This window comes from Colletotrichum godetiae, assembly GCF_030913485.1.
Source record: "Colletotrichum godetiae strain CBS 193.32 chromosome Unknown BDP55scaffold_19, whole genome shotgun sequence".
In the NCBI taxonomy this organism is placed as follows: Eukaryota; Fungi; Ascomycota; class Sordariomycetes; order Glomerellales; family Glomerellaceae; genus Colletotrichum; species Colletotrichum godetiae.
The window spans coordinates 40,840-57,073 of NW_026851267.1; the positions used below are offsets into that span (position 1 = coordinate 40,840).

The 16,234-nt window shown below is 50.0% G+C and overlaps 7 protein-coding genes across 7 annotated transcripts; 4 read left to right on the forward strand and 3 right to left on the reverse strand.

Moving 5' to 3' along the window:
* Nucleotides 1–43: 43 nt before the first annotated feature.
* On the forward strand, nt 44–2,515 carry BDP55DRAFT_551408 (uncharacterized protein; the record flags this gene model as incomplete). The annotated part of the gene is made up of 1 exon (XM_060569107.1): nt 44–2,515. The coding sequence occupies one exon, from the start codon at nt 44–46 to the stop codon at nt 2,513–2,515; it is 2,472 nt and encodes an 823-aa protein (XP_060429875.1).
* A 486-nt stretch (nt 2,516–3,001) lies between these two features.
* Nucleotides 3,002–5,108, reverse strand: BDP55DRAFT_631579 (copper amine oxidase; the record flags this gene model as incomplete). The annotated part of the gene is made up of 3 exons (XM_060572299.1): nt 3,002–3,165; nt 3,230–4,662; nt 4,723–5,108. The coding sequence occupies 3 exons, from the start codon at nt 5,106–5,108 to the stop codon at nt 3,002–3,004; spliced, it is 1,983 nt and encodes a 660-aa protein (XP_060429876.1).
* A 663-nt stretch (nt 5,109–5,771) lies between these two features.
* BDP55DRAFT_728241 (uncharacterized protein) lies at nt 5,772–6,766 on the forward strand (the record flags this gene model as incomplete). Its single annotated transcript, XM_060579409.1, has 4 exons — nt 5,772–5,833; nt 5,907–6,143; nt 6,224–6,522; nt 6,582–6,766. 4 exons carry the CDS (start codon nt 5,772–5,774, stop codon nt 6,764–6,766), a joined length of 783 nt encoding a protein of 260 aa, XP_060429877.1.
* A 559-nt stretch (nt 6,767–7,325) lies between these two features.
* BDP55DRAFT_115633 (fungal-specific transcription factor domain-containing protein) lies at nt 7,326–9,672 on the reverse strand. The gene is made up of 6 exons (XM_060565413.1): nt 9,444–9,672; nt 8,793–9,236; nt 8,397–8,704; nt 8,186–8,319; nt 7,485–8,127; nt 7,326–7,428 (listed from the first exon to the last, which is right to left on the reverse strand). Exons 1-6 carry the CDS (start codon nt 9,490–9,492, stop codon nt 7,381–7,383), a joined length of 1,626 nt encoding a protein of 541 aa, XP_060429878.1. The 5' UTR covers nt 9,493–9,672; the 3' UTR covers nt 7,326–7,380.
* A 492-nt stretch (nt 9,673–10,164) lies between these two features.
* BDP55DRAFT_662566 (phytanoyl-CoA dioxygenase) lies at nt 10,165–11,662 on the reverse strand. The gene is made up of 3 exons (XM_060574818.1): nt 11,256–11,662; nt 10,809–11,184; nt 10,165–10,696 (listed from the first exon to the last, which is right to left on the reverse strand). The coding sequence occupies exons 1-3, from the start codon at nt 11,458–11,460 to the stop codon at nt 10,345–10,347; spliced, it is 933 nt and encodes a 310-aa protein (XP_060429879.1). The 5' UTR covers nt 11,461–11,662; the 3' UTR covers nt 10,165–10,344.
* Nucleotides 11,663–12,249: 587 nt separating this feature from the next.
* On the forward strand, nt 12,250–14,892 carry BDP55DRAFT_742600 (amino acid permease-domain-containing protein). Its single transcript, XM_060580468.1, has 10 exons — nt 12,250–12,749; nt 12,809–12,931; nt 13,005–13,014; nt 13,069–13,114; nt 13,177–13,298; nt 13,373–13,606; nt 13,666–13,846; nt 13,905–13,963; nt 14,025–14,087; nt 14,257–14,892. Exons 1-10 carry the CDS (start codon nt 12,675–12,677, stop codon nt 14,634–14,636), a joined length of 1,293 nt encoding a protein of 430 aa, XP_060429880.1. The 5' UTR covers nt 12,250–12,674; the 3' UTR covers nt 14,637–14,892.
* A 633-nt stretch (nt 14,893–15,525) lies between these two features.
* BDP55DRAFT_693606 (alpha/beta hydrolase fold-domain-containing protein) lies at nt 15,526–16,204 on the forward strand (the record flags this gene model as incomplete). Its single annotated transcript, XM_060577243.1, has 2 exons — nt 15,526–15,953; nt 16,063–16,204. The coding sequence occupies 2 exons, from the start codon at nt 15,526–15,528 to the stop codon at nt 16,202–16,204; spliced, it is 570 nt and encodes a 189-aa protein (XP_060429881.1).
* Nucleotides 16,205–16,234: the final 30 nt, after the last annotated feature.

A 16,234-nucleotide genomic window follows, 5' to 3' on the forward strand; every position in this document is an offset into this window, starting at 1 on the left:
CTCAGTGTCTTTCGCTCATCTGCATCGGCATATAACCACCATCATGCTTTCTTCAGGCTTACTTTCAACCCATAGTCAATACCAGCGCGACACTGATGCCGTTGCCTCGTGGCTGGCTGCCACAGCGATAAGCTCCGGCTACTCCAAGCCCCTGAGTGAGCCACCCGCCAAGGCTACGTCTTCAGTGCCCACGTCTGAGAGGTTGAAGGGCAAGGCGCGGAAGGATGCTAAGAAACAGGCTATCATCAACTCATTACAGACACCTGAGGGGAAAGCGCCTGAGGACACGACGCCGAAACACATCATCGCTATCAAGGACTTCCTGCCACTGGCCCAATTCGTCGCGGGAAAGTTGTCTGACTCCCTCAAGGTCCCAGAATCGTTCATGTCATCCCTCAACCGTGTCATTGAAACTCGCAAGCGGTTTTCTTCCATGCTGGGAGGTATTGGGCGATTCAAGGACTACCGTGGGGATAATAAACATGCTTTCTTTGTCACCGTCCTTGAGCGCGTTCGCGATGCCTTCAAATCCCAGGTGGGCGCGTTCGACGTATCTGCTCTGCATGACGCGACCCGTGGTATAGAAAAGACTCTCAAGAACGATTCCAAGCATGTTGACGGACCCAGAAACATGTTCGCTATCCTAGACGTGTACGAGCCATCTGAGGACTTCCTGGCTGCCCCAGATATCGAGCGTCAGGCTAAGGTTCCTGAAGTCTTCATGGCTGAGGAAGACGACTCCGATACTGCAGCCCTCTTCATGTACACTGCGTACCTCAAGGATCTCGGCCAACTTCGCGAAGAGATCCTCCAGCTCTGGACCAAGTATAGATCAGGAGATAGAGACCTCGCCGCCGTTTCAGTTGCCACCAATACCGCTCTGCAGCTTGCGCGCAATATGGAGCAAGAAATTGCGTTGTCGATGGAGAAGCTTGGAGGTGCCATGGAAGCTATCCAAATGTTCTATGAGGCTGCTTGCGCAGCTCAAGGCCAGGACCCTCTTGATAAGCAGTGGGGTGATGATTTGAACTTCAACTGCTACCAGGACGGCTCCGACCTCTACTTCACTACTCTCAGTCTTCTTCACGCCTTCAGCAGCAGCGAATCGCCTTCAAACATTCCGAATTACAACGGGAAGTTTGGTTGGTATAATGACATGAAAAGAGGAACCACCGCTCGCGAGCGATGGGCAGAGGATAAGGCAGCACTCCTTGAAGTCTTCGCGGATCAAACCATGCTCTTTCAGCTGTTTCGGGGATCCCCGGTTCAGGATGAGTTCACTAAAGGATTGAAATACGTGATGGACACGGGTAAATTAGAAGTATGGCTATGCTTCTCCGCCCAAGTGTACCTCGACATTCTCAAGTCCCTCGGACCCTCAGTTCGAAACGGGGAGAGGGATTTCCAGCGGTCCCTGAAGCCAATCGCAGACAGTGTCGAAGAGGCTCTGCGTATTCGTAGCAATCGAGAGGGTGCGGTCAGGGAGAACATGCAGGATCTTCGCAAGCTGGCAATCTTATGGGGGCCCGGAAAAGACCCATTCAACGCCATTCGCATTGCATCGAGGCTTCAGACAAGGACTTCAAACTTCTTAGAACATCATCCGATGTACTGCGGTCTCTTCTTGCATTACGTCCGAACTCTCTTCCACCGCGCGGGGGCCGAGTATGCTGCGAAGCCCGGTAACGTGATGCACGGCATCCAGCTCTATCAGGCTCTCCAACAGGAAGGCTTCTTGCAAGACGGGGACAAATGGGACGCTCTGGATTCAATGATGGAGCAACAGGGCCGGACCGCCTTCTTCGTCGGCGATCCCCCAGTGAACCCAGAAGCGTATTTCAAGAACTTCGGACTCTCAAAAGGAGTTTCGGCTGCGCAATGGATCCAGAAGCGCAACAAACCCAACAACAATCGCGTTATGATCTCAAAAGCTGGCATTCGGATCATGAAGTTCAAGGGAGTCTGTTCTTGTTTGTTTGCCCCTAGGGTCTTGGACAACTCGGATCCCAGAGGCCTTAACGCGGACGTCATTGATCAAATCCTTGAGCGAAGTGGCTGGTTTAGCAAAGCAAGCAACGACGGCACCCCCTCCGACCCCGAAAATCCCAAGGCAAGATGCTATGAAGCTCTCTACCATTGCCACCAAGTGTTCTTTATAGTCCATATGTCTGACAATCTCCAACAGAAGCACCGTGCCCTCCTCCTATCTGAGCTAGTTTGTCAAGTCGCCCTCGCAGTTCATGACGAGGTACCCGAGCTCACTCTCGACTACTTTCACACCGACCACCTTTGCAAGGCTGTTTTGAAACGCGTGCGAGAAAACGTAGATGTTAAGAATGGCGGCTCGATCGAGTCCAATCAGCTCCGTGCGCTTCAAGCAGACAACCCAGGAGATACCGTAGGTATCGTTTTCGCTGCAGTTGTTGGCCACGTACCCGTTCTTTCTCCAGACCAGAAGGCGCCTCTCCTAGAGGCAGCCGAAGCTTTCAAGAGCAAGCCTACCTTGGAAGATTAGTCGACCTTATTATGCGTTGTCCACACATACTCTAGAGAACGAACCGTAGGCGTCAGGTTGTTATATCCAATGTATTGATCAGCATCATTTTGAAGTATTCATCCATGCTTGTGCCCTGCCATTAAGAGTTATCTTATCTGCTAGCATGGTGTCAAGCGTGTGATGGGATGCTCTTTCGATAGACTGCTGATCAGTGCGTGCAGTAATGCCAGTTTGGGTTGGGACACAGTGAACTGGACAAGGTAAATTTGCAGCAATGGCGGTGTCATCGAGCAGTAATTTGCAACATATTCAATTAATTCGGTCGGTACTTCATTTTCCAACTATCATGCACCCTGGCATTATTCACATGAGCGGCGTCCCAGATAATTGAAGATGGCACAACTAGTAAAGATAGACAGCTACGTAAATGGTCCTTTACGAGTATTTACATCCGATACTTTATATCGTCACTTGAACCCCATTGGCACTTTATAGACGTGGTGTTTATGGGTTTTGATGGCATCCAGGAGCAGCCGAACTCTGATCATGGAGCGTCGATTGGTTGTCACGTTGGTTGGATCTCGGAACGTCGTTGGAAGGGTTGAGGCCGAAGAAACTCGTTGGCTTCAAGGCACATGACAACTTCTCCGCGGGCATAACAGGGAAGTCTAAGAATTTCCAAGCACGGTAAGTATCTTTTTCGTCAGAGGCATAGGAAGAATCATCTCGTACCTTCGGGGCGTGTGACGTGTGTCAGACCAAACGAGTGCCACAGAACAACATCTTCAGCCTCAACATTTTCCGCTCGTGCAGCATACTCTGCGAGGCCAGTATCCTCTCGGCTTTGGTTTGTAAACTCTCCAGCAGCCCAAAGTTCGTCATCGCGGTACCGAGTAACCCAAATTGGCTTAGACGCAAAGATTCCGCGTCGATGATTGAAAGTCTCGGGCCCCATCATCAGCATCTGGCTAGGCGAAGCATGAAGCTTGTACCCAGCCAGCTGTCCCGATACCTCGTTCTTGCGAGCCGGATTGACAATTTTGTACGTGCGAGCTTTTGTTAAATCGAGATCGTAACCACCTGGTGAAACAATAGGTGTGGTATCAAGTCGGAACGCACATCCGTAGGGGTCGAGCTCTGGATCGTCTCGTACAGGAATACAGTCCTCGTATACAATTGTGTTCTTTCGTGCCCCATCGAGGATCGGATCTATACGGACACAAAAAAGATGCTGATGGTTAACAGCCAAGACTCCGGGTGCCACAACTGTCCCCCAAGGCGACGTCTTGAGTTCGGGGCGGATTGGCATAGTGGAGACAATTCCAGTTGCTCGCACCTCAATGTGAATATTCGCGGCTTGATCCAGGACATATGCCAAGATGTATTCGTAATTGGCTACAGTGGAAGTGCATTGGACAACGAGCTTTCGGTCCCGGACTGCGGAAGATTTCATGTTGCGAAAGTTCGTGTGTTTCCACCCAATGCCATCATCGATCTCGTGCATGCAGACAACGTTCGGCATAACAACAGGTTCTCCTGTTGCTGAAACCCGAACGCCATCAAAGTAGGCAATGTGGCCTAAACAGTCACAGCCAAGAGACAATCTATTGGAAGTGAGACCGAAGCCGGAGTCGCCGAGGTCGAACGCTTGCTTCCGGTGGTAAGGTGTTCGAGGATCGCCGTAAGGTACCGTCATCTCACTCATCGATACCCGGTAAAATAGAGGCCGGCCTTCGTAACGTACGTCGTGCAGAACTGGACCTTCACGTAGAGACCATCCCAGTTGAAATTGCCATCTCTGCCATGATACCTTACGATTGTTGATGTCGAATGAAGGCCCTTCTGGTTGGGTGACTTGTAGTGGTTTTAGGTCCTTTCTAAAAGCATCGGGTCCGAGAATGTTTGCGCTGTACTCAACTGGCTTGACAGGTACCCAGGGTTGTGTTTCATCGTCAATTTCATCGTCGATCCCCAAAGGAAGCTTTTGCAACTCAACTAGCTCAAGAGTCTGAGCATCGAAGATAGGTGCAAGAGGGAGAGGGATGGAGTAGTGATTGGCCTCGTCGTCGTCATCTAGGGCAAGATACATGTAGCATTGGAAGAGACGGCGTCTCTCCTCGACATCGTCAGTTCCGTAAGCCCAAGGGTCATTGAGAACTCGTGCTCTATATCATATCATGTTAACTAACTCTGGCACATCAGAATCAAGGGAATTAGAGCCTCACCCTTCGGGGAGTCTCAGTTTAGCGACCTCAGCCACGACATCTGGATGGGCATTGCAAGCTGTGGTAATGAGGTCGTATTCAACCCAATCCACTGGTCCCTGGGCATCAGGAAGGTCGTCAGTCTTCTCGAGAGTTCCGCTGGTTATGTTTATGATTGCTCTGCTCATAAAGTCCCTTTGCTTCCGTTGATAGTAGATCCTAGCTCTACGATCGGGCACAGGGCCGCGTTCCAGAAGGTGAACCAAGGTCTCATCTTTCGAAGGCTCGGCGAGATCGATTACTTTAAACCTGATCTCATCTCTCTGCAGGCTCAGTCCTTTGAACAGGGCGCGGGACGCTTGATGCACTTCGTTGACCGAAAGGGGGTCAAGGGGGTGTTTGGCCATGGTGACAAGTTAATAAGCCTTATTACAGGTCAGGAAAGTGCAGTGCGTGCTTGAGGGTCAAAATGCGGTTGCGTTCGATTGGCAGCACCATTTTATAATACTACATGTTCCCATACGAACACTTACAATGTTTACACCCTTGCTGCACTGCTTTGAACTTGTATACATTACGGAATATAATTGACTACCCAAAGTCGTTCGATTCGTGTTGTGGACTTACATGTTTCCCAAAAGGGACGTACTCCCAGCAGCGACTCACCACTTCCCAAAACGGAAAGAGGGGCAACCTGTTGCCTTCACGCGGGGTGAGAATAATCCCATTTTAATTACCAAACAGAAATAAGTGCATTCTCAGACACTTTTGTTTTGGGACAATGGCAGTAGAACCCGCTCATCACCTAGCAAACCAAGCCTATCTCCTAGCTTGAACAGGAAAGACATCCAGCCGACCTCTTCAGAATGGACCCCACGTCAGCACTGCGAAGGAATACAGCGTAACGCGGGGTAGCCCAATATGGCCATTATTACCGATCTTACATCTTGCGGCAACCGCGACTGATCTAACAATACCAGATCTTTGGGAGAGATATATGCCGTATGTTCCCGAACTTTGCTTCGCCAGATATGTTCAGAAGCTTTGTATCCAAATACCAACACCCTACCATGTCTGACTTCAGAGGTGTCGATCTTACCGGTAAGACAGCGATTGTTACCGGCGCTTCACGGTGAGGAATCGGCCGCCTTTGTCGGTCTTTTAACTCTTGCTTTAGACTACCGCTAATGTTCTTGATTGCACAGGGGAATTGGCGCCGCGATTGCGAAACAACTTGGGAGGCGAGGAGCCAATGTTGTCGCCAACTTCGTGACAGACAGCAGTCGCCAGCGAGCTGAAGACATCGTCAAAGACATCCAACAACACGGATCGAATGCCATTGCGATCCAGGCAGATATCGGGAAATTATCTGAGATCTCCAAACTCGTAGACGCCACGCTGAAGTTTAGTGGAACTGGCAAAATCGAAATTTTGGTTCATAAGTCAGTTTCTGTTCTCGGTTTCCTTGGCTTGGTTTTGACCATTATGTGTCTGGTTCTGATACATTTACTCTACTTCTCAGCGCGGCTTTGGGTGTTGACGCGAACCTCGATGAAGTCACCGAAGACTTGTATCTCACCCACTTCGATACCAATGTGAAGGGACCAATTTTTCTGACCAAAGCTGTTGTGCCGCACATTGCCCGAGGAGGTCGAATAGTTTTTGTTTCCTCTGCAGCGGCTCGTCTTGGGGTCGCTGGACAAACTGTATATGCTGCCACAAAAGCGGCCAACGAGGCACTTGCGCGTGTGTGGGCCAAAGAACTTGGGCAAGAGCATGGCATTACTGTCAATTGCGTCAATCCTGGCCCGGTGGCTACTGGTAGGCATCTCACATCCAAGACGCCCTTCGCAGCAAGACTGACATGTCCTGCGACGTAGATCAGTGGAACGAAAGCGATGACCAGTTTAGAAAGGACATGGAGCCCTTGATCGAGTCTACACCGGCTGCTGCGAGAATCGGAGAAGTGGATGATGTCGCACCTCTCGTGGCATTCCTTTGCAGCAGTGACGCTCGGTGGACTACTGGATCAGTCCTCTGTGCAAATGGGGGGTTGTATAACTAGACGAGAAGTACGCCGTTGACATCAGACGTGCTGATCAACGATGAGTTGAAAGTCATTGCAATTTCGAAAGAAGTCCAATACTGAAAAACGCATCATGCCAACTGCTGAATCACGGCTTGGCCTTTCCAGACACACTGATGTGCCTGTAACTCAATCCAGCCCCTGCGTCGCTTCCAGCTGGCCTATGCCAAAGCATGTCTGAATGGGTATTATAACTCTGACAGTTGAGAAGGCTGGATTACAACGATCAAATGACACTTTCTTCCATATAAAGCCTCTCTTTGGTATCTGCTCACTATCAAACTTGGCGGTTGTTGCCCAGATCTAGTCGTGTGGGTGTAGTATGGCTCATTGGCAACTTCCTTCCGAATCACGCGCTAAGCTGTTTGAACAAGTTGTATCAAGGTTCCCACGACATATCATGGGCAGGCTTCAAGGTGCCGGGACTCAGGCATCTCCATTAACGATACTATCCTTGAAGACACGTTTCCAGGGTGGACTTTGAAGACTGCCGTTCGGTGGCTGGGGGATCTTTCCTTCATCGCATCTTCCGGAGGTCCTATTCGTGGTATTGAGAGTTGCTGAGCCATTTTGGCACACCCCTGCATATTTGTTCAGAAGAAGAGGTAAGCGTGTTGCTGCTGCATACTCTCAGAGCAGGTCTGTATTTGAATAAGTATAAATGTTGAACCAAAGGACAATTCAGGTCTTTACTCACAAATTCCATCCAGGGAACATTCGTCCAGCCCCGGGTTTTCAGTCTTCGTTCCTCCCAAACCCCTTCAAGGACTTCCACCATGGCTGCGTGTTGAAATCCCGTGGAGCGTCGAATATTTTCAATACAAAGACTAGCGTAGTGTATCTGGTGTCTTTCAGATGTCTCAGTTGCCGCCAGAAATAGAGGGAACAACAGCCGCTTGAAGAATGGCGAATCCATTGAAACGTTTGCACAGCAATCCAGTATTGCTGATACGGATGGCCTGATCCTAGGGTCTTCGCAGGGAATGACGAACGTATCAGGCCATCGTAGGATTCTCAGCAAACTAGCATGTCGAAAAGCCTCCGCGAGCTGTCTCCACTCCGGATGCGGTGTGGGATATTCGATCATGTCGAGATCGAGGTCGCGAAGAAAGGTCTCTGCTTCATTTAATCTGGTCTGAAAGTCGACGGTAGATAAAGATCCCTGCATGTTCTGCTTGGCTGCTGCTATTACGTCCCCGATCCTGAGGAATATTACTGCGGGACAGCCAACCAAAGTGTGCAGGGCTGCGTGTGGGCTGGTGATGTTTGCAACACATTTCCGGACATTCTCGGAGTAGGTGAGCTTTTCGGCACCACTGAATCCTCTTAAGACATCCAGCCTGATCAACATATTTGTTGTTAGAAAGTTTTGAGATCGGACACGAGTACTAGACTTGCCATGATAATGCAGACAAAAAGAAGATGGTTGCTGCAGACCGCTCTGCCCTTCCTAAAGGGGATGCAATTCTTCCACAAAGGAATGACACGCCGTTCAAATGAACAGCATGGGCGGATATTCCCAGCTCGCATATCTAAACATCATGCATGTGATTGCTTAGCCAACGAGACTCATGCTGTGGAGGAACTTGAAATGGGTCATGGAGCTCACATCATGAAGTACCAAAAGGAAGATTATTGCTAGCGCAGCCTCTTCTTCAGCTTCTGTAAGTCCGTAGATTTCTTCCTTGATTAAAAGGGAGCTCAGACCGTTCAATGCAGCAACACGGTGTTGTAAGGCAGTGGCCATGTCAACCTGGTTGGCACCTGATGGTGATAGGTGCAGATGGCACGCGGTAAGCCCCAGGACTGCATGGAGAACGCCTGTGTGATTGTAGGCCAGTGGAAGGACATGTACGCGGAACGGGTTGTCCACGCCTTCAACGACAATTGTTAGATGATGGCTCAGCTCTCTGTCGACTACGAACGTTCGTCAGAAACGATGATGTCACACTGGCTGAGATAAAATGGAAGATGGAAGGTTCCGGGAGGCCAAGCAGCAACTTACAGTAAACAAGCAATTTCTGGCTGTTACTCGTGAGTAGTAGATCGTCGACAGGGTGCCCGGTAATTGTCGCCGGTGACGGTGCGCCAAGAGATCGATCTTGCGGCGATGCTGGAGAAGCGCCTTGTGACAAAGTCTGGAGGAGGCGGCGACTTTGGCTTGGGTGATCTGAAGAAAGTGAATTTGGGGTCGTTGTTGGTGAGCTCAGGTTTTGGGCAGAAGTAAGCTCGTTGGTGGGTAGGACATCAGGCTGAACGCGCTCTTGCTCCGCTTCTGGGTCCCGCTCATCGCGAGCGGTTATCAAACTGGGCGTCTGTAATGATTCACAGAATTGGAATCGAGGAGGGTAGCCCTCACAATGCAAGCCCTTTGACTTGCATCGATTGCAGACAGGGCGCGCGCGGTCACACTTGCGGCACTTCTTTCTACAGGTTCCGCATGCTGGATCTGTTGATGGTCAGCGACGAAATCTGAGCGGGAGCTGAGGCATAATCGGGTAATAAAGTGCACGCTCAGAAATCATGAGCGACAGAATGTCTCGCTGCTGAAACTTGTTCCCAATCTGGCTCAACAAGACCCGGACAGGGACTGAGTGCCCTCTAGTGCAGTTTTCGGTACAGGATTCAGAGCAAAAGAGGGGAGAACCGAGCTGACCTTTTCTGACGGCTTTCGAGCCTCTGGCCATTGCGATGTTGGCACGCATTTCGCATCCGAATCTCGTAGACCTTGTGGTGAGGTATAATCACCCAATTTGTACGCAACTATCCTACCAAATGTTGGGAGCAAGTGGAAGAAAGGCCTTCGGACCAGAGAGTCTCGCCCGGTGTTGGGTTCATGTCGATTGTTCAGGATTGGACGCTTGGGCAATCCATGTATTCCGTACAGCCGTAAACCTAACTTGCCGTAGAGAGGAGCGGTACGTAGGTAGTGCAGGTGTGCAGCCTGCAGGTAAGCAGCATCCGCTAATGTGGTAGTGGAGTCATGACAAAGGAATCTGAATTCCGCGCCGGGGACAGCCACGCTGAAGACAACGTGTTGTCCCCGGTCTGGCGCCTCATACTAACATCCACATGACGTGAAGCATTACAAGGTCGGTCGAACTATGATCATCATTAGCTTCCTCTCATTTGCTTTTGGTTTCGGGTAACCTTGGGAAGACTCGCCAAAGGCTTTGCCACTCCACATGATCCCGAATTACATGGAGTTGCCGTGATGACTGTTGCTAGTGAAGCCTTAAGAATGATGCTTATGGCCGACACCGTTTAAGGAAATAACTTGCAAGCCATTTTGTAAAAGATCTCAATAGACCAGAATGCAAAATGATCGAAGTCTAGTGCTTTCACACGTACGATTTGGCAACGGTGTAAATTTAATTGTTCCCTTGATAATTCATGTAGGCTTTTGATAATCGATGAATCATAATCTCAAGCTACCTATCTAAAGGAAGGCACTTCCTGAAGCAGCAAAGGGCTATCCTTGACAGACCCAAGCTGAGAAGCTGAAATAAGGCTTCCAACTTCCATAATATCTCAACTGACTGCGATTTAGTTGTCCATTAAAAGTCGGAAGGACGCCCGTCGCCCTTCAACTCGGGACGGAGCACAAAGATTGGATCCATCTGATCAACGTACCCACAGGCCGGGTCGCTCATTGAATATCCCATAAACTCCTGGATAGGTTGATCCAACTTTTTTGCAACATCTTGGGGCACAGACAAGAATTGATTCTCCTCCTGTCGAAGATAGCCTCGAATAGAAAACGTTGCAAACATCAGTCGTCTCTCATTCTTTGTTGTGTTGTGGCCTCCGGCATGGTACGCGGATGCCAGCATGATGAAGGCATCGCCTTTCTCCATCTCGGCGTAAATGCACTCCTCTACTCGAGGTGGCATGTGTCTATCAGTGCCCCTTCAAGATCATGGTATCAGTTCATCTTTCTTCCTAGGCCGGAGGCCAGTTTGACCGAGAACGCGTCAACTATTAGCGCCCTAGCGCATGGATAAGGGACATTATTACTTACCACAAATGGCTCCGGGGAATGAATTGTGTTCCGCCGTTCTCCTTGGTGACTCTACAGCCAGCCACGAAGAGCCCAACAGCTGTTTCACGGCCCTTGTCTCGCTCATCATCCCATTCACTCACCTCTTGATGATAGTTGTGGCTGATGTAGTCGTCTCGGTGCAAGGGCTGAGCTTTGCCCCCAGGCCCAATGCTCATAGCAGTACAGGAGTGAACATATGGCTTCGACACAGATTCCTTCTTCTCATTTCCCCACCAGAACCAACTTCGGGTGGTCAAGAAGTGCTCGCACACCTTTTGGTAGACTGGGTTCATGACTTGTGTTTTGGCATACGTAGGGCTGAGAGCCAACAAGGCTGGTGCCCGCTGAGTCTCCTCTGTGATGGCCGTGCGTCAGCACAAACATATCAGGCCGCCCAACATTTGTATTTGGACCCCAAATACTTACTTGGAAAAAACGAGCCGTTCCATTCCACGTCATTCTCAAGACGTTCCCGACATTCTTCGTGAGCCTTGTCAACATCGACGACAGGAACAAGGGCTTTAACGAAGACGCCTCCGTCACGCTTAAGGAGGTAGATGATGTCGTCCACTGGGGTGTCTGCGGAGACCTTCTGGACCTCAGGACCGTACTTTGTGCTCATGCCCGACATTGTAGTAGAGGAAGTCGCAATTCAGTCCAAAGTCCAAAACCCATGGGTATTGTGAGAAAACGATAAACCGAACTCAACAATCGCGTGCTGGGGCAATGGCGACTTTGCAAAAAAATAGGTTATAAACTTTGGTCTATCGTACACGATATCATGTACAATCGCTGCTTGAGAAAGGGTATAGCAAATGTAGTCGTAACAGGGCTATGCTTGCTACTCCGCACAAAAGTAGATCGGCGGGCAAAGTCTACGTTTGCCTCGACTGGAAACGCTGGGAATACTTCCTAAAACGGAATAAGAACGCACTCATGTGAGGAGCGGGGCCCTCTAGATCAGCCACGATCATTCCGCATTTCATGCAGCGACACATGGATGCAGCCAACAACTCCGGCACAGGTCCGCACGGTTTGAGGAACACAGAACCACCAGCCTTCCAACTGCAACATTTGCCATCGAGGCTAGGTCAACGTGGCGAGTCCGGTTTTCACATGACGATAGTAACCCAGTGTAGCACACATCAAATATGTTCACCAACCGGCTGGGAATGGCCAAGTCCACAGATAAGGCGCCTGATGCAGTGTTGCGGTACACGCAAGCCGCATTGAGATAGCAAACACTCCATTGGAGATTCAGGAATCAGAATCTGGGGATGGGCCTCAACCCGGGGGTCAGGCCAATGTTTCGGGCGACCGGCTGCCCGAAGATATCGCGAGCGTGTTCACGTCGCCAATTACCTTGATACCGCATCGCCGCAGCCATGCAATGAGCGACAGTGTAGTCTATCGTTGCAACCCAGATAAGAGGTGCAGTCGGGTCAAGGTAGGCGGAATGCCATCGTTCCATTGCAATGTTGATGACTTTGGTCGTACGGCAGAGTTCATTGAAAGTATAAAACTTTGGTGCAGGCTCCCATACTCGGCGAGCAGTGTCGTGGTGGCGTAAGTTTAGGATCTATTCTACAATTTACTTCTACAAGTCATTACTCAAGAGAGACATCATTTGGACACTTTTGGGTTATAAATCTTAGCAAGACGGATACTTCCAATCGCAAAACATCTCTCTCTTCCGAAAAAGACCCTACCAAATCAGCGGCAGACACCAAACCTTCTCTCCCCCCCTCGAAATCACGTGGCCCAGATAGCATCTCTAATGGCACATTCGGCGGCCCGGTGAATATAGACGATATCATTCTGAGGACCAATGGCCATACCACGGCCATGCGGCGCCAATTCAGCTCGATGTCAGCTCCAGGCCTGGGTTTCTCCATCACCAACTCATGGGTTGGATACCTCGTACGTTGTCGGACGTTATGGTCATGGAGGGACCTTTTACCAGCTGACGGCTGTGACAGAGCAACTTCGGACAAAATCTGATTTACGGTGGGCCCCAATCTTGCTTGTTCGGCCTCTTGGCTGCTTTCGTGGCCCAGTTCATCATCTCCCTTGGCTTAAGTGAAATTGCTTCAGCATTTCCGGTAAGTTGACAACAACATCCCATGCCCCTAATGTATTGCAAGATACCTTGGACTAATCATCTTGGGGTAATAGTCAAGCGGTGGTTAATATCGTTTCTGCTACATCATGGCACCTGCCGATACGAGACGGTTCACAGGATATTTGGTCGGATGGATGTCAACGCTGGCTTGGTGGATCGTCACGTCCGTTCAATCCTATTGATTCTGTGCATGTGAACTCCACAAAGCTGACTACATGTTGACAGATGCTCTGGGACAGCTCTGTTCGCCGCAACTCTTTCAGGAATGATGGGCTTTTGGCATCCTGCTTTCGAAGGAACTCAGTGGCAGATCTACCTGATCTATGTTGGAACGGCAACTGTCACAAGTGGGTTATACCTTCTTTGACTGCTAAGCCCTCCTTCGTACCTGTAGCTCTGACCAATTACCAACCACTCCAAGTGCTTCCGCTGGTCTTCACGTCTAAGAAGATTACTTTGACCGTTCAAATCTCGCTCTATTCCTCCTTGATCGGTTTTTTCATCGTCCTATGTGTAACCACCCGCATGCATAAGCACATCATGCCCGCATCCTTCATCACACAGTCCGGACTCGGTTCCAGTGGCTGGTCACCAGGGGTCGCCTGGATCTTAGGAATCACGAATGCTATGTACGCTTTTGGTGGGACCGATGGAGGTACGCAGCTGTTCTATAGATATTCGGAACGGTCTGCTCCGTTACTAATCCTACACAAGCAATTCACATCAGCGAGGAAATATCACAGCCGGGAAGGCGAGTTCCTCAGGTAATGATGCTCACGATCTTAATAGGCTTGGACACGGCCTTTCCGCTGTTATTAGCACTGATCTTCTTCATGACTGGGTTGGACGCCGTCACTTCGGCCCGACTTCCAAGTTTGGAGCTGATCAACCAAGCGTCAGTCAGCCCCTTCTTCCACATGGCGAAACAAAACCAATGACGTTTGATTACTTAGAACTGGTAACGAAGATATCACTCTGTTCCTTTTCGCATACATTCTGCTTGTATATCTAGGTTGGTCCCAAACTTTCGGTCCTCTAGTGATACACTCTTGTCCGAATCTTACTTTCTTCAGTCTCCATACCATCTCAATGGATGACTGGCGGCCGGCTAGCATGGGCATTTGCTCGCGATGTAAGTATTCTTCCAACTCTTGCGGCAATGACTGACAGTCTGTGCAGCACGGAGTACCATGCTCAAAGTATTTCTCCAAGATTGACGAAAACGGGAACTGCCTCTGCGGGCAACGATCGCGTCATACGTCTTCGCCTGTCTGTACGGACTGCTGTACTTGGCTTCAACCACAGCCTTCAATTCCATCGTAACTTCGGCAGTTCTGTTCCTGGATATCACATATGTGGTACCGCAGGTGATCCTGCTGTTCCAGGGCCGGAACAAATCTCTTCCTCCTCGCTATCTGGACTTGGGCTGGTTTGGATACGTTTGTAACGTGTTTTCCGTCCTGTGGATTGTAATCCTGGGGGTGTTCATTTGCATGCCACCAACGTTGCCAGTGACGGCTGGATCCATGAACTACAACTATGTCGTTCTTGTAGGGATTCTGGGCATTGTGCTTGTGTTTTGGTCCATTGATGGGCGGAAGAATTTCAAAGGTCCCAACATTGACTGGGACATGATCAGGGCTCTCAACGCCGCAGGAACAGCGACAGAAGGTCAAAGATGTTAGATGAGATTTCTCATGGCGCTCGTACAGAGAGATTTTTGTCTTCTTGTCGATAAGTAGCGGAGGAAATGTCACAATGCCACATCATAAATGACTCCTGGAGTCTAGCTGGTGATATGCCTCACGAATGAAGCAGTCTCTAACTTGGTAATAGAACGAGCCCGCGAACAGGACTCCCCTTGCATTATAAGTGTAAATGATAGCCGAGGCACGATAGATCCTTGAGGAACAGACTTGGTCGATCTGGGGAACCTACAATCGTCAACTCAGATTGGGGTGTCTGCACGGAAAAGCAAGCGTCCTTCGTATTCTTGGAACCGGTCGTGGAGACTTGTACTTGAATTCGCCTAGCTCTTGATTTGCAACCACAGCCTCCAGGTCCGATGCCATCTTTCCAACTTGTCGAGCCAATGAGATAAGTCCGGAATCATGTGAGTTTCCACTTCCGCATTGCACTCCCTGATTTCCAGTCGTACTAAGCTCGACAAGTCCAAACTTTGATTTCTCGATTCTCTAGGTCGTAAATTCGCCCTTTCTTTCGAGCATCATGCTTGATTGGATGCCAGCATGGAACCTTCTCCAACGAGACAGATCGTCTCCCGTCCTCTGCTTTACGATCCTGAACTGTTGAAAACGCTTCTTTACAAGGAATGATTGCCCATCCCGTACAATCTTGGAAAGCTCCTTCGAGTACGCTAGGATGAGAGATCGAGTGAAGCAGAAGCGGCACATATTGATGCTATTCGACTAGATCTAGCTATAAATGTTGAGGAAATCCGAGTTCCTGGTCCGGTAAGCGATATACGGTATGCCATTTCTTGTGTTGCATCCAAAGGCTGCCAATCGTCCCGGCAAACCGAAACCAGCCATTGTTTTCTACCATGGCGGTGGCATGGTTATGGGCACGGCCTGCTTTGGTCTGGCTGCTGTTACTGCCACCGTGAATGACGTCGACGCTGTCATATCCAGTGTTGACTATCGCCTCGCGCCAGAAAATCACGGCTCGGTCCTTGTGGAGGACTGCTACGCTGCTCTGCTTTGGGTCTCTGGCCATTCCAGTAAGCTAGGTCTTGATAAGAAGTGTCTCATGGTCGCAGGTGTATCGGCAGGTGGCGGTCTCGCAGCTGGAACAGCACTTCTCGCTCGTGATCGGAAAGGACCGGCAGCTTGTGCGCAACTTCTCTTGTGTCCAATGCTCAACGACCGTTTAAACACACAGCATTGCAATTCGAGGGCGCGCGCGGTTTCTATACAGCTTGGGGCAGATACGCTTGGTCGTGTGTCCCCGGGAGAAAAGACGGGCACCGACAGTGTCAGCTCGTACGCAGCGCCTGGCAGGGGCTACGAACCTTTCTGACCTGCCGCCAGCCTACATTGACGCAGGGGTAGCCGAGCCCTTCCGGGATGAAGATGTTGCTTAGGCTTCTAGACTGTGGGAGAGCGGGATTCGAGCTGACTTTAATATTTGGGGCGGCGGTTGTCATATTTTCGATCTCTTTGAAGCTCCGACGGCTCTTGGAGCCATGTCTTCCCGAACACGGGGAGAGTGGATAAACAAAACTGTGTCTTGATGTCATTAGACTGGGCTTGCATTAGAAAGT